The following is a 26480-nucleotide window of genomic DNA, read 5'->3' as shown; positions in this document are numbered from 1 at the left end:
CTCCATTTTGACTTTGCCCCAAGCCAGGTCAAGACTGGTTAACACCTAGCAAGTACCAAATATGCTACGTAGGCAGGCTAAGAATAGAGGCTCCCACAAAACACTCTGTACTTTTTCTAAACACGTGCACACACATCATCTTATCCAAGGTAGCACCTAGGATTATCACAGCCTGCCCCGTTTTTTAAAAGATGTGGTGATAGAGACTCAGCAGATAAGCTGTTCACCCCAGGTCACACAGCTAATGAGCAACTATCTAGAAGTCACATCTCCTGATGCCCATTTCTTCTTTTTCTTTTTGGCCACACCACGTGGCATGTGGAACTTCCCCAAGCAGGGATCGAACCCTTGCCCCCTGCAGTGGAAGCACAGAGTCTTAACCACTGGACCGCCAGGGAAGTGCCCTGATGTCCTTTTCTGAGGCAGCTCCCTAATTAACTAATTCACCTATGCCCGGCTCTGTGCATCCCATGGACACCTGGTGCCTGCTTCACTGGGGTTCGTCCATTTAATCACTCAGCAAAGGTTTACAAAGCACCCACTACGTGCAAGGCAGAGGTGCAGGAGCAAGCAGAGCACTCAATGAACAGTCCCTGGAGTCCCGCTGAGCGCAATCCCAGCTCGCCGGCTTGTCACCTAGGTGACCCTGGATAAGTACCTCATGTCTCAATGCCTACCCTGTCCCCCATCGATAAAATGGGCGAACAGAATCCGACCTCTCGGAGAGCTGTTGAGAATTAAACGACAGGGTACCCGTCAAGGGTTTAGCACAACCCATGGCCCCCACTAAGCACTCAAGCGTGAGCTGCTTTTATTCTGCCTCTAGAGTCTGGGGATAGAGTCTGCAATAACACAAGAGCCTTGGCCTCAAGCAGCTTACACTGCGGTCGGAAACACACGAAGAAGTAAAGCATCAACAGAAGTTTCAAATGGAGATGAGCGAGCGCTAGGACAAAAACCAGTGTGCGACCGCGGGGATGGGCAGGCACTCTGGACTGAATGGTCAGGAAAGGACCCTCACGTGAGACCTGAACTACAAGAACGCAAGAGCGGATATAAGGCAAACTGGGGGCGCGAACACAACCCGTGCGGAGATCGCGAGCCGAGCAGGCCGGCACCTCGAGGGACAAGGAGGCCCCGAGGCCAGCGAACAGGGAGCGGGGGCTTGGGGGGGACTGGCACGGGAGGTGGTCAGTCAGGTCAGCAGCGCGGCTCCGGAACCCAAGGGGGGGCGGCTCGTTGTCCTCGTACACGCTTGGGCGTCCGCGGGCGGCGAGGGCACAGGATCAAACGTCCAAGGCGCACCCGGGCAGGGGTCCAGGTAACGAGGCCCCGCCCCCCCGGTCTCCGTCCGTCCTCCCACCCTGAGGAGGCCAGGCCTGCGGCGCCCTCCGAACTCGCGGCCCTCTCGCGGCGAGCGCCGGCAGACGCCTCCACGCCCGCCCGCCGGCCGCCCGCTCACCCGGATGCCCTGCAGCACCCGGACCCGCTCCTCCTGGTCCATCCCGAGGGACGCCCTTCGGCCCTCGCGGCTCTCGGTGATGCCCATGGCGGGAGGGGGCTCCGGCGCGCCGGCGTTTACGGGACCGGCGCCACCTGCCAACAAGGCCGCGTCCTATTGGCCGAAGCTCGAGGCTCAGCCAATCGCGGCGCGGGCCGCGCGGCGTTGTGGGGGCTGTAGTCTCGCGGTGGCCGCCCACTGGACCAGGAGCACGAGGCGCAGCGCCCAGACGGCGCGTGGCCAGATGGCTGGCCGAGGAGCGTAGCCGCGGTGACCGGGACACCACCACCGAGGAGGCCGCGCTGGGCGGGCGGAGGCGCTGCAGGTTTGCGGTGAAAAGACGGAGAGCGTGAAGGCGCTGAGGAAGACAGCGACGTCGCGGTGCCACGAGAGAAGCTGGCGGGAGGCGCCCTTCTGTGGGGGAGGCGGTGGAGGAAGAACTCCGTGCAAAGGCCCTGAGGCAGGAGGAGAGCGAGGGCCCAGCGCGGGCCCCGAGTGCGGGAGGGTGCAGAGCAGACCCGGAGGCGGGCTGAAGGTCAGAGTGGAGAGGGCTTTGTCGGCGGGGCCAGAGCTTGTTCTAAAGGCCCGGGGAGGACAGTGCACGGCCCTCGGCGTTGAGGAGACACGCACCGTGTATCCAGCGTCGTGTTCACGCCTGTCTCGCGGGCTCACACGTGTGATGGACGCGGTGACTGCGGCTCACAGCCTCGGCCACCTGAACCCAGCCCCCTTTTGTTCTCTGAGCTGCTGACTCGCGTTGATCTGCCACAGTATGCCCGGAGCTGAGTTTGGGATCTGGAACTGGGGAACCCCCGACTGCTCCATGAAATAGTAAGGGTCATTTGGAGCCTTTTCGAACCTGGAAGGGAGGCGGGGAGGAGCAGAGGGTGGAAGAAAAAGTGAGATGCTCTGAGATGAGAGCAGCTTGGGTGAAGAAGACGGTGGACACCGGGGGTGGGGGGGAGGATGGCAGGGGGGCGCTAGAGGATTTTTATCCTCTAGGATAACAAGAACATCTGCCAGATTCCTTCAAAATACTTAGATTTGGAAATCTTCCTCCATCTCTTCCCTATAAGTAGAGCCTGAGTAGGGGATTCTGGTGCAAATGGTTTACTGGGGGAGTGCCTCAGGAGAAAGCTGAGATGCTGTCGGAGCTGGGCTCTGGAGCACAAATTATGTCTAGAGTTGGCCCGGCTCGAAGGCAAGGGGACTGGCCTTCTGTTCCCCACAGCATTCGGTCATTGGCAGCCCAGTGAAGCGGGCATCTGTGAGCTCTCAGCAGTCCACACCCACAGCAGCCAGGGGATGGCCTCACGAGCCGGATGGGGCAATTTTAGCATCTATTTCATGTTCCTCACGTTTTTCAAGGTCTCCCGAATATCCTGTGACTGTGGAAGGGGTTATAAAAATTGAGGAAAGGGATGGATTTCACTTCTGAGTTGATGAAATAATTAACCACTGGACTAATTCATCAAAACAAGAGTCAGGGCCACAGGTGACTATGAGACTGTGTGTGGTCTCCCCTGCTCCCACCATGTGCAAACTCCTGGGAGAGAATTGGAATCCCACAAGACTGAGAGTGGGGTTACACTGACACCAGCATAGCTGAGCCTCATGACAACCCAGCAAGTCGTGTATCCCTACTTCCCTGAAAAGAAAACCAAAGTGCAAAAAGGTGAAGATAGTGACATTATAAATCCAAAGAAGGGTGCGGATTTTTTTTTTTTTTTTTTTTTTTTTTTTTTGGCGGAACGCAGGCCTCCCACTGCCGCGGCCTCTCCTGCCGCAGAGCACAGGCTCCGGACGCTCAGGCCCAGCGGCCATGGCTCACGGGCCCAGCCGCTCCGCGGTATGTGGGATCCTCCTGGACCGGGGCACAAACCCGCGTCCCCTGCATCGGCAGGCGGACTCCCAACCACTGCGCCACCAGGGAAGCCCAGGGGTGAGGATTTTAGTAAAAGCAGTGGCAGAGGAGAGAAAGGGAAGAGAAGTTCATGGTTTCTGAGCACTTTCATGGCACCGGGCTCTATGATGCAGACACACATGCTTTGCATGCAGTTAATCCATGACCAACTCATTTAGTCCTGGAAACCATCCTGAGAGAGTATTACCCCGGGCTAAGGCCCAGGAAATGGAGACTCTGGGGAGGTAAGGTGTTAAGACAGGCCCACTATTTGCTGCCCAGTACCCATTCTTTCCTTCCTTACGACGGAACCCAGCTTCCTTAGGTGTAACAACGTGTCTGGTTAGAAGAATTGCTACCTAAGTTCCCACTGGCCAAACTTGGGACAACTTGAGCATTATAGCAATTTGACAGTTTGAACCTATAACATATTTAACTTTTTAAACAATGCAATAGTCCATGCGTTAAAAGAGAGGGGATGTAAAGAAGGGGGGCGGGTCTTCTTTACAAAAGAATGACAGCAAATCAGTGTGAGATTTAAAAATCGCCACTTTGTGACCCTCAGTGAATTAACTGAATCACAGAAATCAGTGGATCCTAAGCTGCTGAGTGACAACTCCCAAGTCTCCCACAGATTGCTGAACACTCATAAAGAGAAAACCATCACATTGATGAGGCCTGGAGGTCACTTCCTTAACTAAGTGGCTGGACTTAGCATCACAGAGAGTGGGACAGCATGACGTGATGCCCCTCCCCAGGAGATGTAAGGGACACACAGTGTCCCCTTTGGAGTGTCGTGGCCAAAAATGCGTGACCTGAATCCAATCGTGAGGAAACAATCAGACGAATCCAGAATGTGAGCTCCTACAAGACAGCTGTCATGGACTCTTCCAGAAGGCTAATGTCGTGAAAAAAACAAGTTTCAAAACATGAAAGAAGCATAACAATGAGACACAGCCGTGAATCTTGATTATATCCTGGATTAAAATGACAGTAACAGCAACAAAGCTATAAAAAGGTACTTGGAACAATTGGGAAAGTTTTATATGTGGAATAGTGTCCTAGGTGACATTATTGAATTAAAGTTAATTTTCTTGTTTTAGGGAGATGCATTTGGACGTATTGGGGGAGTGTCATAGTGTCTACCACCTGCACTCAGATGGTTCAGGGGAAAATGTTAACAATAGGTGAATCTAGGTGAAATATGTATATTGGAATCCATTTTATCTTCCACTGTTTCTATGGGTTTGAAATTTTTCAGAATAATAATCAGGAAATAAAATTCTGCACTTGGGGAAATTAAAAATACTTCCCTCTCTGGACTCCCTTCTCCTTTGTAGCTGGAGCTGACCGTGTGACCTAGATCTGGTCAGATGGCTCTTGAGCAGTGTGGTACCCGGAGAACAGTGCAGTCAGTGCTAGAGAGAGCAGTGAGATGGGATGCAAGGCTGAGCTCTGCCTCCTGCTAGACCTGTGCCTCTCAGTTTCCTGATATAAGAGTGGTGCTTCCATTACATGGAGTGCTTGCCCAGAGCTTGGACTTAGTGAACTCATTCAGCAATAGCTATTATTATTGAGAGGTTTTTTTTTTTTTTAAGTAACTTGGCAACCAGTATAGGGCGTGGGGGAGGGGGAGTTGTGTGAGCTGGCGTCTCTTAAATTGGATCCTCCAGAAGCAGAAAAGAAGAAATGGGCTGATAGAGTAGAAAAGTCAGAAAAGGAATTTTCTTTGTCCATGTTAAAAGCCAAAAGGAAGCTTTTCCTATAAGATCAAGAAAGAGACAAGGATGTCTGCTTTCACGACTTCTATTCAACACTGCACAAGAAAATGAAATAAAAGATTGGAAAGGAAGTAAAATGATCTCTATTTGTGGAAGACATGATCTTGTATATAAAAATCCTAAGGAATTCACACGCGCGCGCGCACACACACACACACTCAACAGAGCTAGTAAGCAAATTCAGCAAGGTTGCAGGGTATAAGAACAATACACAAAAATCAGTTCTATTTCTATATACTCACAATGAGCAATCCAAAAATGAAATTAAGAAAACAATTCCACTTACAATAGCACCAAAAACAATAGAACACTTAGGCATAGATTTAGCCAAAGAAGTACAAAGCTTGTATCCTGGAAACTAAAAACCACTGTTGTCTAGGAAGGGGGCTAGAAAGGGACAGGAAAATAAAACTTGGAATAGTGGCTACATGGTTTATACATTTATCAGTACTCACTAAGCCATGCGCTTAACATCTAAGCATTTTACAATATGTATATTATACCTAAGTAGAAGTTGAAAATATTTGAGGTGGAGGTTTAACCCAATGTTTTATTTCTCACTCAGGCAAAACGTGGTTGTGCGGGACATGGCATGCCCGGCCACCAGAGAAGGCTCTCTGCCTGCACATCTGGAACATGTGGCTTCCTCGGCTGACTCAGCAGGACGAGTGAGCCTCAGAGCCTAGAGAACGGAGCCCCAGCTTTCCCTGCCTCGGCAACTGTCACCCCCACTGACATCCACTGGCCATTCAGGCCCACTGCCCCTCCCACCTGCAAGAGTGGGGAAGTGCTGTCTTCTGTGAGTAGAAGGAGAAAGGCACCATCTAAACACTAGACCATCAGGCACAACTGGTGAATGAACAGCTCACTGACTCCTTACTGTTTCCTGAGAAGGTCCACGTAAGAAAGATGTACTGATAATAAAATTCCAGACGCTGAAAGATCACATTGGGACAAAATCACAGTCCATTCTGTGCACAGGTGTCGCGATGACAGCATGCACACGTCTTCTGCCACACAGTAACCATGTTCCATGGATCTTGTCTCACGAAGGTGTTTCCTGGGTGCTACGATTGTGACCCAGCGACGCAGGCATGTTTGTACCTTTGAAAGCAAGTTGTTGCTGCTCGTCGCTTGCCTGCCTTTCCCTTTTGCTGTGTGCCGAGACACGCTTCCTCTGGGCTAAAGTTTGGAGACCACTGGGGAGGAGTGGAGCCCTGATGAGAAGGGGGCTGGAGTGACGGATACTCTCACGCAGGAGGCTCGGGTGGGCCCACGGCCTGGGAGCCACCCAGAGGAGTCACTGAGGGAGTGGGGCCCCGGTGCTGGGGAGCATCTCCTAGTTTTCTGTGACTCTCCACCTCTGAACCTCAGGCTCTTCATCTGTAGGATGGGGGTGATTCAGGCCCTGGTAACCACCCCCTACAGGCCTGGGAAACGAGAGTGGCTGGATGCGGGGCCATCTGTAGCGTTCCGGATGTTTGGGCTCGCGCTGAGGCTTTTGCTGAGCGTACTGTGAGCTGGATGGCTCCTGAGAGGTGGAGGATAGGGGCAGAGCCAGCTCCGTTGAAGGAGAGTGGGGTTTGGAGTGAAGCAAGGAACGCAGAAACCTGGTTGAAGAGGAAACTTGGGAAAGGCGGTTATGATTCCAAGTGGCAGATGGATAGATGTTGTTCAGTAATAGATGGCAGGACCTCTCTTTCTTTCCATGTAATACATTTTCACTAAAGTTTGCCTCAGTCAGCAGTGCCTTTGAATTGGATTAGGTAGTTTCGTGCAAAGAGTTTGTGTCTGGCCCCAAGCAGGCTCAACGAACGTCCCCCAAATCCATCCTCGGACCATCAGTAAGAACCCTTTTGAGGATAGTTGGCCAACGGTGGCCCTAGGGAAGGAAGTGGCAGGGCCCTGAGTAGGAGGAGAATGGGCTGTGGCGGGGAAAACTCCGGAAAGGCTGGTTGGATCTTGGGGACAGAGGCCTTGAATGCTGGGTATGTCCTTCTACCCTGAGGCATGGCAGTGGGAGACTCTTGACTTGGGGGCTGTGCTTTGGGAAGCTCTCTGCAACCCCTCAGTGGAGGTCCTCTTTGCAGTAGCTGTGGAGATAGTGGCTGATGACAGGGCCCAGCCCTGAAGCACAGCCTGCCCTTCACCACCATATATCTGAGTTTGAAGGAGACTGCAGCCCCCTCCCCACTGCCCTGCCCTGCAGACAGTGGTGGTCCGGGAACCTCCTGTCTCCAGCCTTGTGCTTCCACAGGGAGGGACAGGCATTAGCGTGACACTCGGGTAGAAGTTCCTGCGGGGATTCGGCATGTGACACCGTGGCAGCTCTCCCCTCTCCCCTCTGAGGTCTACCTGCCTGCTTGGAGCCTGTGCTTCTCCATGTGGGGGACTCAGTGCAGACAGTCCGGGTCCGTGGAGGATGGAGGCTCTTCCCATCTGCCTGCCCAGCAGGTTGGCCGCATCTCCCCTCGCGGTGTCGGTGTGGAGATGCCAGCCTGGGCTCGGAGCATCACACCCGCCCACCTCTGTCTGCCCAGCTGGAGGGAGCAGCTGCGGAAGGGCGCTCTCCCTTTCAGCACAAAGGAATCTCTCCCAGAAGCCAGTCTCTCCTGGAGTCACGCTGGTCACGCCAGCCAGGGCCTGCCCCGGCAGAGGGGGCAGGGTGGCCACGGCAGGTTAAACCTGCGCCGATCACTCCCCAGGCCTGACGGAACCAGCCGCCGGCACCGGTAAGCAGCCCCCTTACGGTGCCCCTGCTCAAGCACCCCTTCCAGCCTCTCTCGGGACCGGGCGGCTGCGTGCATAGCGCTCGCCGCGAGCGTGCCCGGGAGGGACAGGGCGCACCGGCCGCCGGGAGCCTGCGCCCCAGCGCCTCCCCAGGACGGTCACCCCCTGTCGCGGTTCTCCCGAGGGCAGCTTGCTGCGCGTAGGCGGCCGCGGACCGTGGGCGCTGCGAGCCCAGTGGGAAGAGAGCGACGTTGGCTCAGCAAAGCCGCGTGGGCCACGGACTGTGGCGGCGTAGCCGGAGCGGAGTCCGGTCAGCCTATTGCAGCCTCCTGGCGAATCAGTCTGTCCTTACGCGCCCCTCCCCCGCACACGCACGGACACGCAGGTACGCACGCGCAGGTACACACATGCGTGCGCACGTGCCCGCCCACGGCTGTAACCTGAGCTGGGCTTCCCGTCTCCAGCACAGGCTCTGGCCCTGCTCCTGGCCCTGCCCCAGCTCGGGGCCCCGGAGCAGCCTGAGCACCGCCACGGGGGCCTCGGGGGCCGGCAGACCTGGACCTGCCCCTGCGGCCCCGCCCGCCCGTGATGCCGCCTCCCCAGCCAGGCCCACCCCCCACCGCACACTGCTGTGTCTTATTTTCTTCCCTCCTGAAAAGACTCTCGGGATCTTTGCTGCTTGTTTGTTTACCGTTGGTCTCCAGCCAGTACCACCCACAACTCGCACAGTTCCCCAAATAGAAGCTTCGGAGCAGAGGGACTGTGTCTGCTCCATTCATCCCTGAATTCCGGGCACCTGGCACAGGGCCTGGGACGGAGCGGCGCTCAAGGCATCGGTGACTGAGTCACTGACTGGCTGAATGGGCTCCCCTGCTGGTAAGCGAGTTGCTCCAGGTTCAGAGAGGCAAGAAACTGAGTAGTTAAGAGTGAAGATTTTCATCTCAGTCCCAGCTCGGCTGCCCGTGTGGTCTCCATAAAAGTTCCTTCACCTCCCTCTGCCTCGGTTTCCTCATCTGTAAAACAGGCATAAGCCCTACTTGTAGCGCTGATGTGGGATTGCATGAGTTAATACATGTCATGGACCCAGAACAATACCTGGCAAAGAGGAAACGCTCAGTTATCACTAGTTATTGTTGTGCCACGCATCAACCAAAGAAGCCTGCCAGCCGAGGCTCAGACAGGGGACGTGGCTTGCCTGAGGTCACACAGCAGGAAGGAGGCAGACATGAGATCTGAACCCTGGTCCAAACGTCTCAGAAGCCAGAGCCCTTTCTAGCGTCCCACCTGGCTGTGGCGCCTCCCTTGAAGCGTGGCCTGCCTGGCCCTTGGGTGTGGGGCTTGGGAGCTGGGGTGAAGGCCTGGGAAAGGGGGTTGGGGTGGGGGAGGGCAGGCCGTCCTGGTACTGGCTCCCTGCCCCACTCTCGATCCCTTCCACCCCCTGCAGCTGCACCCACTCCCCACCATGGGACTCTCACAGAGTTTTATGAATCATTAAAATGTACGCACAGACTTTAAGGAAATAACACTGGGCTGTAATAAGAGCTACAAAGCGACAGGATTCCTCAGAGAGCTCAGTGGTAAAGCTGGTTGCCTACTTGGCAAGATGGTTTTCCAGCCTTTTGCGTCTATTAGCAGGGGAAGGAGGGACCGACCGGGGAGTGCCCCGTGGGCTCTGAGCAGCCGCAGGAGGCTCCTTCAGAGCAGGCTGTGCCTTTTCTGCATTCAAGGTCCCACACGGAGCAGCGGCCACACCAGAGCGTTGGGGGGGACCGTTACCTCCCTCCCATCATCTCCGTCACCCCTCTCAGCCATGCTAAACAAAATACCCTCTAAGTAGAAGCCTTGTGTTTGCATTGCAAATGGAGCTTCAAAATAGCCTCCCAGGTTTTCACCAGTGTGATAGAGAAGAACATTTTGTTTTAATTTTAGTTGCAATTCTCTGACTATTACTATATCTAAAGCTAAGCATCTTTACATTTGTGCTGGTCCTTGATATTCTTTTATCTGTGAATCACCTTCTCATATACTTGGCCCACCTTGCTTTTTTGTTCTGTTTTGGTTTGGGTCCTTTCGTTATTGGTTTGCAGGAGCTTTTATATGCTCTAGATGTCACTCCTCTTTTCGAATGCTCTATTTTCTCCCATCTACCACTTGTCTTTTAACTGTAGGTCATTTTTTGACAAACAAGTTTAAACTTTTTTCATTCAAATATCTAATTCATGCTCTTTTTTGGGTTGTAGATTTTATGTATTAGTAAGGAATTATCTCCTACTGAACTTGTAAACAGTTTTTTAACGTTTACCTTTTAAAACCATTTGCAGTTTATTTTTTATTATGCTATGGGATTATGCTGGACAGAATGTTTTCATATAAATAACCAATTATGTAGATTTTATATATAGCCTTTATCATTTATTGAATATTTTGTTTTGCCACTGAATTTAAAAAGCCAACTTCATGATACACTATTTTCCATATGTACATAGTACACTGCTAGATTTGTTTCTCTATTCTTTAGCTTTTTTATGGCAACTCACCACTGATTTAACTACTATAACTTTATCAGATATTTGGATATCTGACAAGGATATCCAAATATCCATTGTTTTTCTCTTTTAACTTTTCTTGACCACCTCTGGAGATTTCCCTTCTCGGGGAAAGAAATCATCTTGTCATATACCATTAACAGTCTATCTGAGATTTCAACTGGGGTTCCATTGGATTTATAGATTAATTTATGGGAGAGCTGATATAGCTAGCTCTTCTTTTTTTTTTTTGTGGTACGCGGGCCTCTCACTGCTGTGGCCTCTCCCATTGCAGAGCACAGGCTCCGGACGCGCAGGCTCAGCGGCCATGGCTCACGGGCCCAGCCGCTCGGCGGCATGTGGGATCTTCCCAGATCGGGGCACGAACCCGTGTCCCCTGCATCGGCAGGCGGACTCTCAACCACTGTGCCACCAGGGAAGCCCAAGAATGAGTTCATTTTTCATTTCATTTTATAATTGGTTTTTGCTAGTATGTAATTAAGCTATTGATTTTTTCTATGCTGATCTTATATGTGGCTGCACTGTTAAACTCTCTTATTGGTTTTGCCAATAGATTCTCTTGAGAATTTTCCAGGTAGATCATCCTACGGTCTGCAGATAATCTCAATTTTGTTCCTTTTTTCCAGTATTAATGACATTTTCCCTCGTATTATAGTACTGGCTAGAATCTCCAACAAAAAGGTTGAATAGCACAATGATACTAACACTGACTCTTTTTATTTCATTATCAAGTGGTGACGATTACTGTAGAGTTTCAATGCCCTTTATCATATTAAGAAAGAACCTAATTTTCTAGCTGCTTTGTTTTTTATCTTGAAAGTATATATGTTGAATATTTTCAAAAGTGTTTTTGTTCTCTATGAAAATAGTTATGTGATCTTTCTTGTACTCTAGAAAAGCAGTGATTTAAACCGGTAGATTTTTATTCTAAAGTTGAACACATACCTGCGTTCTTGGGATGTCTCTTAATATACTGCCAAACTGAATTTGCTAATTTTTAAAAAATAAAAATCAATTTAATTTAAAATATAATACTATAAAAATGTTCTGTTCATCATAATTTAAAATGAAAAACACGGAACACATTCAATTAATAAAAACATAACATTTACATATTTTTGAGATTTTTTTTAATGAAGGGAGAGAAACAAAAAAAGGTTAAAAACGAAAGTGGAAAAAAGACACTTTCACACAAACATCTAGACACAAAGAAACTAAAAATGTGAAACTAAAGAAAAAAGACAAATTCGAGAACAGAGGCCAAGAGACTCACAAATAGACATATAGCTGGACATATAGATGAAAAATAGATAGATGTATACACAATTATAGAGAGAGATGGGGGCGGTGGGAGAGAGGAGGGAGAGAGGAAAGCAGAGCCGGGAATATACGCTGAGGCTGCAGTAAGGATAGAATGATTCTTAGGCAGAGTGAGCTTATGGGCAGCACCCCATCGTCTGTATGGCACTCAGGTTTCCGTTCTATACGGCATTTTATCTGAGTGTTTTGCGCCCGTGTTTATGAAGAAGACCGGCATATAGCTTTATTTTCCTGAGCTCTCCTCCTTTGTCTCTTCATCTGTTGAAACATCTATTTCATGGACCAGCTGCATTGCTTTTGTTTGTATTTTATTAATTTCTACTTTAGCTTTAATCCCATCATTCTACTTCTTTGGATTGTTTAAATGGTTTTTAAATAGTTTCTTTATTTGAAAGTTTAGTTCATTTAGCTTTAATCCCATCATTCTACTTTTTTGGATTGTTTAAATGGTTTTTAAATAGTTTCTTTATTTGAAAGTTTAGTTCATTTATTTTCAATCTTTTTTTGTTTTCTAATAAATGCATGTAAGTCATACTTTTTCCTTTGAGTATTGCTGTGGCAGAAAAGCAGATTCTGTAATATGGTGCATCTGTGATTGTTCAGACATTAAATAGTTCATACATTATATACTTTAATTTTCCCTTTAATTCAAGAGCTATTAAAATGTTTTTGTTAACTTCTAGTTTTATCCTATTTCAATCAACCTAAGTAATAGCAGCTCTTTGAAGTTTATTAAGATTTCCTTAACGGCCTTGCATAGGTCAGTTTTCCAGAATATTCCATTTGTGGTTAAAAGAATATATAATCTCTGCCAGTTGAGCAGAATGGTAATTAGATTCAGCTCATTACTTATTTTATTCAAATCCTCTTTTTACTTATTCATTTCTATGAGTTTTGTCAAAATTGCCCGCCAAGACATTGAGGATCTAGTTTCTTTCTATTTGTAATTCTGACAGGTTTCTGCTCTAAGTATTTTCAAGTTGTGCTTTAAGTGCAGTAAAATGATCATTAGTTACCCTGTGGATTGTTCCCTTTCTTCAGCATGACATACCCCTTTCTTTTTTTCTTTCTTTTTTTTTTGCGGTACACGAGCCTCTCACTGTTGTGGCCTCTCCTGTTGCGGAGCACAGGCTCCGGACGCGCAGGCTCAGCAGCCATGGCTCACGGGCCCAGCCGCTCCGCGGCATGTGGGATCTTCCCGGACCGGGGCATGAACCCGTGTCCCCTACATCGGCAGGCGGACTCCCAACCACTGCACCACCAGGGAAACCCCCCTTTCTTTTATTATTAAATGTTTTGACCTTGAATTCTGTTTCATCTGAATTTAATATGACCATCTTTTTGTTTTATTAGCATTTTCTTTCCTTTCATTTTTCCTGGATTATTTCTTTTAGATATGTTTCACATAATTTGTACTTTTATCCAGCCAGAGTTTTTTTCTTTTAATTAATGAATTTAACCCACATCTATTGTGATGACTGATATTATTAGAATTGTTTGTTCCATCTTTTTTTTATTTTTGTGTGTTATACTTTTTGTTTCTTTCTCCCCTTTCTTACATTTTGTTATACCGACTAAATTTTCTTAAAATTTTTTTCACCCTTTAAAAATACTTAATTAAGGTTATATTATAAAACACTATCTGTAGTTAAATCACCCCAAGTCAGACAACACGTGCTACTTCCCTCTGCTCCATTTACCAGTTTCCTAGAATTTTTATTCCATGATCATTTTTTAAATTAAAGTATAAAGACATACTTTACATGCCCACATCTTAAGCGTACAACTTGATGAATTTTTCAAGGTGAACACATCCCTGCAAACAGGACCCAGAGGGGCACAGAACATCGCCAGTTCTCGATAAGCCTTTGTTGAGCCTCCCATCATTGCCGCCACAGGTAAACCACAGCACCACTTCCGTCACCGCCGCTCAGTGTGTGAAGTCTCTCAACCTGTATGTTTGAATCACAGTGTCTGTTCCTTTGTGTATGGCTTCTTCTGCTCCGCCTCACGCCTCTGAGACTCCTCCACACAAGAGCACGTGGCAGTGGTGCTTTCCTCGTCCCTTCTACAGGTGTGTCACAGGTGGTTTCTTCTACGATGGTGAAATCTGTGTTGGTCCCAATGTGTGGGTGTTGCGAACAACGCCGCCGTGAACATTCTAGCATCTGCCTTTTGGAACAGGTATCTATGCATTCCTTTTGGATACACATCCAGGACAGGGCACGGCTGTTTAGCATTTGAGGACGCTGTCACTTTTCCAGGTGGTGTATCACGTTGTTATTTAAAGTGTCTTATTTTAAACAGACAACACTCATTTACTCTTAAAAAAATAGCTTTTATTGTTTTATTTGATCACCATTGTACCCTATCGTTTTTATTCTTGCTAGAGCTCACCATCCAGCATTTGTTTGTTTTTAGAGAGTGTCTGTGGGCCTTAAATGGTTGGCTTCTTTCATGCCTGGAAATATCTTTATTTTGCCTTCACAATGCATGATAGCCTTGTAATACTGAATAGTTAGGCTTCATATAAAGTTATAGGTTCCAAGTGATTTTCACCCAGAACTTTGAAGATACTGCTCTACCGTCATGCTGATCTCTTGAGGGGCCCATCAGTCTCAGCATCCCTGCATTTCTTCAGTTTGGGGGGGAATTTCCTCTATCACTTCTCGGAAAATCTCTTCCCTTCCAATCTGTCTATTCTTTCTTTCCAGAACTGCTACTTGATGGCTTTTACAATTTCTTACTCTGTCCTTCGTGTCGCTTGACTTTTGTTTCACGCTTTCTATCTCTTTGTACTTTTATGATAATCCCTCACTTACGTTTCCTAGAATGTGAATATTCCATTTTTCAGCCCATCCACTGAGCTTTTGTTTTTCCTAATTTAGCAATCAAGTTTTTAATATCTTTTTTTTTTACAAAGGCAATATCCTTGTGCATCTCTCTGAAGCCATCAATTATACTTATTCAAAATTCCTGTCCTGCTGTCTCTATAAATTTGATCCCTCACTCTTTTGTAGTGTTAGTATTTAGAGAACACGATGGAAAGCCTTTCTCATTACTCATATCCAGTCTCGAATCATCACGCAGATTTGCAAACAGATCTGAGCAGTTAGCGGCACTGGTGGTGAAATGGAGCCCGATCAGAGGGGCTCACGTCAGCCGTGTCTGGTGAGAATAGTGGCCCCTTCGAACCTACAGACGCTTGCCTTCCACCCTCCTTTCTCTCCCCTCCCGGGCACTCCTTCTCACTGCTCCAAAATGGTAGCTCATTTCACCCCTGGTTTACAGGTTGGCTTGGGGCCCATAAGGGAACTGGTTGGTGGGTCCTTGGGAGTCAAAGTTAGGTTGAGGTGTCCCCCCTAGGGGAAGAAAGAGGAGGAGAAAGCTAGGACGTGTGGAAATCCCTCCAAAGTCCAAGGGTGGAGTCAAGAAAATAACATCTGTTGACCCATCTGCAGAAGGATTGGGAAAAACGGGAAAGCCCAGCATGGGCACAGGTGAACGTGGGAGGCAAGTAAGGACATTGGCCCCAGGTGGCGCCTGTGCGTGCTGCAGAGTGTTCAGGGCTGACCTTTCTCAGCCACCCGGAGACCTGCATGTGGGCTGGGTGGGGTTGGCCCAGAGCTTCTCAGTCGGACGGACAGAAACTTGTAACCCCGCCCCACTCCTGCAGGACAAGCCCCAAATGCCACTAGTCGGATTCCCAAGTCCTCCCCTTTCTGGATTTCATAAGATTCAGGCTCCGTGTCTCCTGTTCCTCTGAGACTGGGATAAATACAGTACAGTACCAAATTCACAGGCTTTGTAAATGGAGAAAACTCAAGATCCTCCTCCAAGCCCAGCCTTGATAGCTTTGCAACTTAGAATTTCAGTCTCATGTGTGTTATAAACAGCTTGTTTGCCAGACCTACGAAATTCACCCACACTCCCTGGTTGGTTGAGTTTTCTTCCCCGAGTCTGTAGATATCCTTCATTACAACTTGACGAAAGAATGGTGCTTTGAGGCCTGTTTCATAGGTTTTCTATTCTACAGGTTTGCTGCCCACTACTACCATTTGTCAGATCCACAAAGCAGTAGTATGTACACATTCCTGTTGGCTGAATTTATGTCGACGCTAATTCTTACAGCTGTTAAAAAAGGAGAATGGCAAAAGCAGGGAGGAGCACACAGACCCCTCCTCTCAGAGGATTCTCGCTCATCACAGTTTAAAGGCAGGAAGCACAAATCATGCTGCAAGATAAGAAAATAAAGAAATAAAACCAGCAGGATTCTAACAATCGACAATTACTGTTCTTCCAAATTAGATACTGGAACTTGCAGAAAGCAGCCATATCGCCAAAAACTATTATTCTGCATCTTTAACCAGCAGACGACACCTCTACAGGTGAGGAATAAAGTGAATTCTTTTAGGTGAAATCATTCCTGCAAATGAATAGGAACCAGATCAGAGGCCAACGTGCAGGCTCCAGTTTTATGAGGCCATTACCAGTCCCTGGGAGGAAAAGGGAAAGAGCGATGAGTGACCCCCCAGGACACAGCCAGCTTTGTCACCTCCCACTCACGCTCCTGGGACAGCCCTTCCAGGGAAACGGGGTGGCTGCACTTCGATTATTTCACGGCTGGAAAGCAGCTAAGGATGTGGCCTCAGAGCCATCATCAGCTCGTTCACTCTTGTTCTCTGAGCGCTGTCTACAACCCGCGAGCATCCCTCCAGCTCCCGTGTGCTAAAGGACACAGACGTGTTCAAGGAGAGAGCCAGAGCCTGAGACAGGAGGGGCCGAGACAAGAGGTGATAGTGCAAACCGCACCCCCGGAGCCCCCATCCTGCACCCTCGCCAGGGTGGACCTTCTGTTCTCTGCTTTCACTCCTACTTTCCGTGAGTGTCAGCCACGTGCCAGCACACACCCAGCACTGATGACACAGTGGTGACCACATGGCCTGCTCCCCGCCCGTCCGCTCTGGGGGAGGGGGTGTGCCAGACAATCAGAAAACCACACAAGTGTAGCGTTACAAATTATGGTTTGTGCAAGGGCTCTGAGAACATGTCACAGTCTGGGCTGATGGCAGAGTGTGGTCCAAAACTGTCTGCAAGGGGCCCTGGGCCCGGCTCCCAGAGGGCGTGGCATCTCCCTGCCCAGGCCTCTGGGGAGAGGTGCGATGCCATGCGGGCCGCCTACAGCTGGGGGCTGTGGACGGGATCCCACGCTGCCCCTGGCGGGCATCCTTCTCCTGCCTTTTCGCCCCTCGCTCACTGTCTCCGCCCCTCCCCAGCCCCACCCCTCCCGCCTTCCATTCTGCATCTCCCTTGGCCACTTAGTAAGATGTGGGCTCCAGCAACTCACGACTTCTCTGGGCCTCAGTTTCCTTGTCTGTGTAATGGGGACAAGCCAAGTAGCTCAGAGAATCAGAAGGCTATCGTGAGGTTTCAATGAGTCAATACAGGCCAAGCGGCAGCACACTTTCTGTCCGTCCTTCCTCACGTCGCTGCCTGTGCACATGCCTTCTTGCGAAGGGCGGGGCTCTCGGTAGCCGACCAGGACATTCCTTGAGAGCACAGCACGCCTCTGCTCTTCCGGTTCATTAGGGAGTCCACACTAGGCATTTCTGCTCTATGGAACACCATGCGCTCATACCTGTTTCCTCCGTGAACTCGAGACGGGCTTGACCTGTTTAAGAGGAGAAATCCAGACCCGGAGCGAGGGTTGCTGAACGGGGAGACATCCTGCGGGGGGCGGCCCCCGCGGTCCCGAGGCGCCCAGGTGCGCCGGCGCGGGCGGCGGGGACGCACCTGCGCGCAGGTGCGCGGAGAGGAAGCGCCTCGCGCCGCCTGCTTCCCGAGCGGCCACTGCCACCTGACGGCCGGCCGCAGAAGTGACGCCGGGCGGGCCCCCACGCGGGGCCGTCCTTGCGGCGCTGCTCGGCAGGCGGACGCGCCTCGGAACGCGCGGAATCTCGGCAGGAATCCTCCAGCGGTGCCAGGCCCCGGGCCCTGCTGCACGGGCGCTGACAGATGAGCGCGCCTGCGGCAGAGGAATCACCTCCGGGAACCGACCGCGGAGAGCGCAGCCGGTCCGCCCAGCGGCCGGCGAGCCCTGGTCCCGCGCTGCGCTCCAGTCCGCCGCTCGCTCTGGCTGACAGCGGCTCTGCATCTGAGGCCGCACCCTTCCCGGCCCAGTTGTCCAAGAATCCCCCGGGCCGTGCGGGAACGGTACCTTCCGGGCCTGAGGCCGACGTCTCCCCGCGGGGACCCGGGGCTGGCGCGGTGGGCAGGCCTCCCCCAGGGGGCTCCGCCCTCCCCGCGGAGTTACCTTCGGGGCCGGGGCCGCCTTTCCCGCTGGGACCTGAGGGAGGCCACGCGCTGTCGGCGAGAGGCTCTGCTTTCAGTAACAGCAGAGCGTCCTCCGCCCCTTCCCTGGAGGGCTGGGGGCCGCGGTGCGAATATGCCACCATCCCCTCCTGACTGTTTACTAAGGACTCTGGAGCGTAGGCATTTCCAAGGCAAAGAAACTGTTGACACCTTTTCTAAAAAAAAAAAAAGCAGTCGGACCTGCCGGCCCGAGTTCCGTTTATGTAACTTAAAGAAATTCAGAAGGTTCCGCCTGAACAGGCATTTCCGTGACTCAGATCTCCCCCCTACCTTTCCCGGCTGCTTTCTGGAAAGATCAAGGCCAGGAAACGGGCGGGGGTGTGCAGCTCTCCCTTCACTTGAGAGACCCAGCCTGACCCTCTGCTGCCTCCGTGCCTGAGAGGGGAGAGTGAATCTCTGCTCCAGCGGGACCTGAATCCCACTCTGGTGGGTCCCTTGGCTCAGGGGATCCGTGCTGGGCTGACCAAAGGCTCCTCCACGTGTGGAAAACACGGAAAGAAGCACAGCAAAGTCGGAACGACTCAGAACACCCGGAGTACCGCCGGAGGAAATGGTCCATTCGCGCCCCGTGCACAGGGGAAAGGAAAAGAGAGCCTACCGAGAAAGAGAGGTCCCCTTCTGCTACCTTCTGAAATCCTTGTTTTCTTTCCCCGTGGGTGACTGTTGGCAAAAGAAGCCCCGGTTTTGTCCCCTCCCTGGGTGCATGTCCTCAGTGATGGTACTGCAGCCCGTCCTGTCACTAGAAGGGCAGGGTACCTCCCTCTGGCCCTTTGGTCGACAGGAAGTCACAAAAGAGGTGTTCTGGTTCCCAGCCAAGGCCTCTGGAGGCCTTGCATGCTTCCTGTCTCTCAGAGATCTCTGGGCCTGCCTGCTGCAGGATGAGTCACCCAGCTGTCTCAGCTGAATCTCCGGATGTGCTAGGAAGCTGCATGGAGAGGAGTGAGGCGGCACATTGACTCAGGGCTGACTCACAGCTGGCACGGCAGCAAGCCCTGCAGAGCCCAGCTCAGGAGGGCAGAACCCTGCCACCTCAGATCACGAGCAACACTGAGGGTTGTTGATGAAGGATGGTTCCTTACGCAGCAACAGCTGACTGACACACCCACTGCCTTTATTTTTCTGCCCGTCCTGGACCCACACAATGTCACCCAGCTGGGTAGCCACATCTCTGGGTTATTCCCCCACTCTCTGCCTTCTGGGGCTCGGTGATAGGAAAGCATCCTCCCACTAAGGAAACTTTACAGACTGGGTAAAGTTTGGGTGTCCGCAGAGGCCGGGCTGGTGAGCCCTCTGCACTGAGGGGCAGCAGGGGGCTGCTGCCCAGTCTCCGGTTTTTTCCTGAAGATTTTCCTCCTTCTCTTTGAAACAACTGCTCTGTGAGATGGCGGATTGGCTTCCTGCAACGGCTTCCATTCAGTAACCTCCTAGGGTGGACTCACCTTTTCCTCCTGGAGCATTTCTTCCAGGATTAGCTCCTCATTTGGGTGAAGGGGAGCCTCAAATAACTTCTTGAGAAATGCTCTGTGCAGGGTCAACCTCCTGAGTCCTTCTATGTCTGAAAACACCTTTACTTTGCCTGTAAACATTGGCTTGTTCTAGATGTCTAGGTGCAAAATTAATGTTCCTCACAAATTTAGAGGTGGTGTTCCTTTTCCCCCCAGCACCCAGAGTTACTGGTGAGGCGTCTGATGCCAGATGCATCCCCCCTGCACCCACCTTTTTTGGAAGCTCGTAGGATATTTCCATTATCCTTGATATTCTGAAAATTTGTGCTGCCGTCATGTGGGTCTTTTTGATCCGTTATGCTGGGCACTCAGAGGGCCCTTCTGGCCTGAAGGCTCATGTGCTGGGAAGTTGTCTCCTATTATTACTATTATTTTCCTATTTCTGTCCCTTTTTCTCTGTCTATATTTTTGGAGCTTCTATTGGACAGACATTGTAACCTCATGGATTGATTTTTTTGGTTTCTTCTTTCATATTTTCTGCCTCTTTATTGTGCCATATTGTGGGAAATTTTCTTATACATAGACATGTGTGTAGACATAGAAATATATAAGTGCAGATAATAATAATTGTGTAATATTATGTATAATTCATATCATACTTATATATAATATACATAATAATTTATATTATATACAATATTTTTATATATAAATAAGTTTTGGCAACAATACATCAAATTTCTAAGAGTTCTAGTTTTCTAATTGGTTCTTGTTTTATTTATTCGTATTTTCTTTATTTAACAACTTAATTCACATGCCATGAAAGGCACCCATTTAAAGTAAATTCAAAGGCTTTTAGTATATTCCCAGAGTTATGCATCCATCGCCACAATTTTAGAACATTTTTTTCTCAAAAAATATCCTATAACCCTTAGCCATCACTCCGCATGCCTCCCTATTTTCTCCCCTGCTGCCCAACCCGAGGCAACCACTAATCTAGTTTCTGTGTCAATGTCTTCCTGGCTCTCTCATCTGATTTCTTGAATCTGACTTCAGTGAATTAAGGACTTACAAGGGATAAGAGGTGATTAATTAGGCTGTTTCCTGCCCCAGGAGACAACTATGGAAGAAAAAGGCAAATATATGTTGAAAATTAAAGGATAGAAAATGATATGTTTATAAATACCAACAAAAGAAAGTAGATTTGGCCACAGTAATATTTGGAAAAATAGAATTTAACGACTGAAGAGTTAACAAGGACAAAGAAGGATATTTTATGATAAAAAAAAATATACTCCATTAAGAAATTATGAGTCATGAATTTTTCTGCACCTAACATCATAATCGTGAAATATTTTTATATGTTAAGATGCTTTTCATTGCAAGTAACAAAAACCACAACTCGAGCTGGCTTACATAATAAAGGGAATTGAAGGGAATTGCAGTGCTGACTCTGGAGAAGGCAGTACCCCAGAGGGAGGGGCCCGAGACCCGGGTCTGCCCCTCCTCTGACATCCGTGTGGCCTTGGGAAGATCGTATTCTCATCTCCATCCTTTGCTGTCTCACCTGTGAGGTGGAGACAATGATCCCTCCTTTCTGGGGCTGTTGGGAGGAGTAAATAATGAAACTTCACACATGTACTGATTGTGTGCTCACCAGGTGCCAGATGCTGTCTTAAGCACTTTATGTGTCTTGACTCTTGTAAATTCACATCAACCCTTTGAGGTAGGAACTGGTATTAGTCTCATCCTATGACTGTTGTCTCGGACCGCTGACTAGGAAGCAGTGGGGCTGGGATTCTGAGCAAGGCTGTCTGGCTTCAGAGCCTGTACTTTTTCAGAGCTTAATTAAAATACAGTTTCCTAAAAACAGTGTCATAGTTCTGAAAGGCCCACCAGTGAAGCTTTGATGGATCAACTAGATGTAAGGCCATGAACAGGATACAAAGGAAAACCCAGGAAGCAGGGAAGCAGAAAGAAATGTGTTATCCTTTCTCTCAATGACCCAGCCTCTGGCCAAGCAGAGGACTGGAGGCCGAGGACAGGAAGGGGACGGGATGGTTAATTGTAAGGAGGCCTGGCTGTGAAACTCTTAAATTTTGAAAACTAAGGTTAGAGGCGTCCTCAGGGCCAAGTAGATAACAAATTTGGCACAAGGGTGTTGAGGACAATAAAACCTAAGTTGAAGCTGTAGGCAGCCCTTTCTCCTTCTTACTATCATATTTGTAGCCATAAAGCCAGTTCCACAGTAAGGTAGGCGATACTTAGAAAGGAACGTGCAAGGGGCTGTGAGTGAATGGTCAGCAGGAGACCTGGACTGACCTCGGCCTGCCTGAGAAATGACCTCAGGCATCTCCCTCTCATACTGTCCCCTAGAAAAAGCTAGATTTGCCTGGATGAGGCAGGACATCTAGGCTGAGTAAACAGAAAATGCAAAGACCCTAATGCGGGACTGTGTTTGACATAACTGAGGCACAGGGAGAAGGCCAGTGTGGCTGAAGCACCGTGAACCACAAGGTGTCGGGAGATGACCCCTGAGAGGGACCAGGCCACGCCTGCTGGTCTTGTGGTTGAATGTCTCTCTTTATTGGGGTTTAACACATTCACCCTACGGCCGCAGGGTGCTGTAAGTCATGGTGAGTAAGTTAGCCCTGAGATCCCCCACCCAGCCACCCAAATGATGGATACAGGATTCCTGTTCCGGCACAGATGACTTCAGGGTCCCTTTATTAGGAGTGCCACCAGAATGCTATGCAGTAGGCACTGAGGGGTAGCGACCTAGGAAATTCCTTTAAAAACTTCGTAGCGATAAGAAACACAGTAGTATTTTTATTTACTTTGCTGGATATAAGCTTTAAAAAATAGCCGTCTTTCCTAAAGATGGTTTTATTTATTCACTCTTTCCAAAGACTGAGACATCCATCCTCACTGAAGACCATATATCTATTTTTAAGGTGGCCTAAAAGGGTTTGTGGAGTGGAAGTAAGAGTGGAAGTAAGTCCTCCACAGGGGTCACCCCTGGGAGATCACACGGAGACTGGGCGCTCCCGCGGTGCGCATACCAACGTTGGGATAACTAGACCATACAGCTTGGCACCCGCCCCTTTGCGAAGGGCAGGCGAGTTCCCACAGAGCCCAGGCAGAGACCTAGTTCGCATGCGCCGGGGGCGGGGCGGAGCCGGGGCGGGGCGGGGCGGAGCCGGGGCGGGGCGAGGCGGAGCCGGGGCGGGGCGAGCGGCCATTGCAGGGCGTGGGCGGCACTCGGGGTCCTTGCTTAACCTCCGTCCGCTCTCCCAGAGCAGGTGTCTCCTCTTCGGGCAGGCCCGGCCCAGCCGGGAGTGACACCGCGGCCCTGGCGCAGCCGCCGCCGCAGCCGCCGCCGCCCTCGCGGGCGCAGACGTCCCCGGGACCGGCGAGCGGCGCCGCCCCCAACCGCCGACTGGGCAATGTCCGCGGCGTATCCGTGCCGCGGTCGCCGCCCGGGCGCCGGGCCCGCCTGTCCACCCCCGGGACCAGCCGTCTGTCTTCCGCGGCCCGCGAGGAGCTTCGGCGCCGCCTGCTGGGCCTCATCGAGGGCCACCGAGTGGTCATCTTCAGCAAGAGCTACTGTCCGCACAGTGCGCGGGTAGGCGGGCGGGGGCTTCCGGGCCCACTGGTCCGTCGCCTCCGCGGCCCCCCACCCCTGCCCGGGTCCGCTGGTCCGTGTCCGCCCGCTCCCCGGGCCTCGGGCCCGTCCGTTCCGCCCTCGCCCGCGGACCCGGTCCGGAAGGCTACACCGGCCCCGCCGTCCTCGGCTGGGACACGCGGTCCTTCCTTCAGCCTCCGGACGGGCCTGCGGGCGAGAGCCGCTGTCCTGCCCTGGCCGCGAGCCTGGTGGACGTGGGCGGGGGATCCGGAGGGAAAAGGTCTCACGGGTCCTGTCCTGGGAGGAGAGCAGCGGGGAGAGGCCGGCACTGGTCCCGTCCCGACCGCGTGCCCCTGGTGCTCTTGGCGCCTCAGCGGCAGTGTGGGCCGGACTGCACGCGGCCCCTCACTGCACCTGTGTTGTGGGTTTGAGCAGTGAGCCTCTGGAAGCCAGACCCATTTGTATTACGGCATCTTGCATATTTGAGCTGTACTTCACGTTACTGAGAGTCAAAATAATACGCGGAAGATGCACAAGCATAAACTGTTGGGATAGGTGCGTGAAATTATGATTTTCAGTCTTATTTTCAGATTTCCATTGACTTATACGTTGTTCAGGCAAACGTGTATCCCGCACGTGCACCTTCCAGTGTCTCTAGGAAGACCACACTCTGGCAGGAGCCTCCTGAGCCCCCTGGTTCATATACCACCCCCCGCCCCCCCCCCCAGGGTGACCACTAGCCAGAATTCCTTGCTTTTCCTTACAGTTTTGCCGCCAAACATATGTATCATTAAACCGTACTTTGTGCCTTTGGGCTTGTTTTGGTACTTTATGTTAAGTAGAATCATGCATTTGTGTTCTGCACTTTTTTCCTTCAACAGTTATGTTTTAGAGATTGATGCATGTTAGTACCCGTAACTGGGGTTTGTTAATTTTCATTACTGTACTCTTCCCTAGGATGACTCATAACCACAGTGTATCAGTTCTGCTGTTTCTAGTATTTTGCTCTTCAATACAACATGGTTATGCCTATTCTTGCCGTATGGCCCGGTGCACGTACACAAGACTCGCTATTTTAGAGCAGGCATTTTGAAGCTGAACGGCTGGCCCACAGAGGAAGCATGATTTCTTCCCTAACAAGGTGATACCAGAATGTTTTCCCACGTGGTCTTACCACTTGCCCTGCCACTGGCAGGGTATTAACAGTTCCCATTACTCTGCATCCTTGCCAACAGTTGATGTATTTTATTATTGGATTCTGGCGTTTATGAGATGGTATTTCATTGTGGCTTTAGCTTTGCATTTCCCTGATAACGCTGAACATCTTTTCATGTGTTCACGGGTCATTTGAGTTTCCTCTTCTGCCAAACGTTCAGGTATTTTGCTTATTTCTCTGTTAGGTTGTTTTATTTATTTATTGTTACTGATTTGTAGGCATTCTTTATGTATTTCGGATACTAGTCGTCTGGTGATATGTATTGCAAAATCACCCAGATTTGGCTTTTCTTTTTGCTCTCTTTCCGGGGTCTTTTGGTTAACTGAAGTTTGGAAGTTTAACATGGTTGACTATCACTCTTTTTCTTTTCTGGTTTGTGCTTTTTGTGTCTTATTTAAGAAACCTGTTTCTACTCTGAGGTCATAAAGATACTCTCCTGTATTAGCTCCTGAAAGTTTTAGAGTGTGCTTTTCACACCCCGCTTCTTTAATTCCACCTGGACGTGAAGCTGAGGATGTGTGGGGATCCAGTTCTTTTTTTCCTTTATAACTTGTCAGTTGTCCCTGCTTCATTTTTTGGAGAGTCCATTCTTTCCACGGTGGTTTGAATGCTCACTCATCACCTATCAGGTTCTCACATATGTGTTGGTCTCTTTCTAGCCTCTGTCTTCTTTCTCTACGTATTTAAGTAGTCCTTTGGAGCTTATAAAAGGGCCAAGCAGTCAGAACTGTGCCTGGCCACTGCTGTGTCGCTGGGGCCTAGAGTAGTAGGAGGCAGGTAAGTGAGTTGAGTGAATAAACAGCCTTAGATTGTTCTGGTCAAACCTTTGCTGACACAGAAAATCTTAGGACAGATGATTTTCTGTTCTGTGTGCGTCACCCCTTCCAACAACGTGGCCACTTCTTTGAGTCCTGTTACATAATTGGACAGCTCTGTTTACTGGAGTTTTTAAAAAATTGAGCCCAAATCTGTCTCCCTGAAACGTTTGCTCGCTTTTGGAGGTGATTGTTGCTCCAGTGCACAGAATTAAGAATCTGGCTTCTACTTGGATGGTAGATATTTCAGTATTTTCCCTGAGTGTTTTTCTTTCCTGGCCAAGCTTTTCATGTGTTTATGTCATTTGTCTTTACATGTGACCCTTCACTAAATGGATTGTGCAGTAGTTTGACCATGAACCGCTTAAATGTGTCACCCAGACTGGACACCGTATTCCACATCCCTACCTGTGCAGAGTCAGGTAGAGAGGTTTGTTCCTTTATTGGGCCGCTAATGTCATTCAGCAAGTGTAACTGGGTGCTTAGTGTTTTGCGCTGCAGAAATGAATAAACTGTGGCCTTGCCTCCCAAGAACTCGTGGTCAAATGGAGCTGTAATCAGCCACTTCTCAGGTACCCAAAGAAACACGTGTGCGAGACATGTGCTGTGGGAATGAGAGGCAAAAACAGCTGCTTCTGTGGGGATCAGAAAAATTAAGGACGTGATGTTTAAGCTGGTCCTTGAGGGATCAGGTGGATGTAGGCAAGGAATAGCATCTAGCTGAGGAGTTCCTATAAGCAAAGGTAGGAGATGAGGCCATGAAAATAGTGGGGCTGAACATAGGGTGTATGAAAGGGAGTCAGGAGAGTAAAGTGGCAAATGGCCGAACTTCATTTTCTCAGCAGTATTGATATCTAAAAATGCGTGGTAGTAAGTGTGGACTTCACGATGTCAGACTTGTGAGGAGTGAAAGGGTCTGACCTGTGACCTGGAATCTGGCAACAGTGTGAGGGGTGGGCTGAACGTGCAGGCACCTGACCAGGCGGGAACTTCCTGTGAGCCACATGCAAGACCATGGCCCAAAGGAAATAGTGAAAAACACGCCCTCATTTTTTAGCCCCTTCCCCACATTAACTGTAAGCCACGTTTTCCCCAACCCTTAATTCAAACATCTGTGGATTAAAATGTATACTTCCATTGGTTAGCTTTTTTGTTCTGTAGTAACATACACGTAACATAAGGCTTACCGTTGTAACCATTTTAAGCTCGGTGGCATCAGGCACATT

The 26480-nt window shown here is 50.0% G+C and overlaps 2 protein-coding genes and 2 long non-coding RNA genes across 20 annotated transcripts in view; 2 read left to right on the top strand and 2 right to left on the bottom strand.

Annotated features, from left to right (window-relative positions):
* Positions 1-1621, bottom strand: part of CHCHD6 (coiled-coil-helix-coiled-coil-helix domain containing 6) — a 125387-nt gene extending 123766 nt beyond the window's left edge. For both annotated transcript variants that reach the window (XM_012538938.3, XM_033416084.2), the window contains exon 1: positions 1463-1621. In XM_012538938.3, coding sequence (XP_012394392.1) covers positions 1463-1549 — 87 coding nt within the window. In that variant the 5' untranslated portion in view covers positions 1550-1621. The remainder of the gene's footprint in view (positions 1-1462) is intronic.
* LOC117198630 (uncharacterized) lies at positions 1619-6928 on the top strand. The gene is made up of 2 exons (XR_007479528.1): positions 1619-4422; positions 5751-6928. It is a non-coding gene; the product is annotated as an uncharacterized LOC117198630 (long non-coding RNA).
* A 4650-nt stretch (positions 6929-11578) lies between these two features.
* On the bottom strand, positions 11579-19010 carry LOC117198624 (uncharacterized). The gene is made up of 2 exons (XR_007479527.1): positions 12211-19010; positions 11579-12127 (listed from the first exon to the last, which is right to left on the bottom strand). It is a non-coding gene; the product is annotated as an uncharacterized LOC117198624 (long non-coding RNA).
* Positions 19011-23831: 4821 nt separating this feature from the next.
* Positions 23832-26480, top strand: part of TXNRD3 (thioredoxin reductase 3) — a 45961-nt gene continuing 43312 nt past the window's right edge. For 2 of the 16 annotated variants that reach the window (XM_049715510.1, XM_033416077.2), the window contains exon 1: positions 23833-25491. In XM_049715510.1, coding sequence (XP_049571467.1) covers positions 25489-25491 — 3 coding nt within the window. In that variant the 5' untranslated portion in view covers positions 23833-25488. Of the gene's footprint in view, positions 25492-26480 lie in introns of all 16 variants that reach the window. The other 14 variants (XR_004479842.2, XM_049715509.1, XR_007479525.1 and 11 more) reach the window with 12 other exon arrangements.

This window comes from Orcinus orca, chromosome 10, assembly GCF_937001465.1.
Source record: "Orcinus orca chromosome 10, mOrcOrc1.1, whole genome shotgun sequence".
NCBI lineage: Eukaryota > Metazoa > Chordata > Mammalia > Artiodactyla > Delphinidae > Orcinus > Orcinus orca.
The sequence above is the reverse complement of the archived record's forward strand: the minus strand, read 5'-3'. Positions and strand labels throughout refer to the sequence as shown.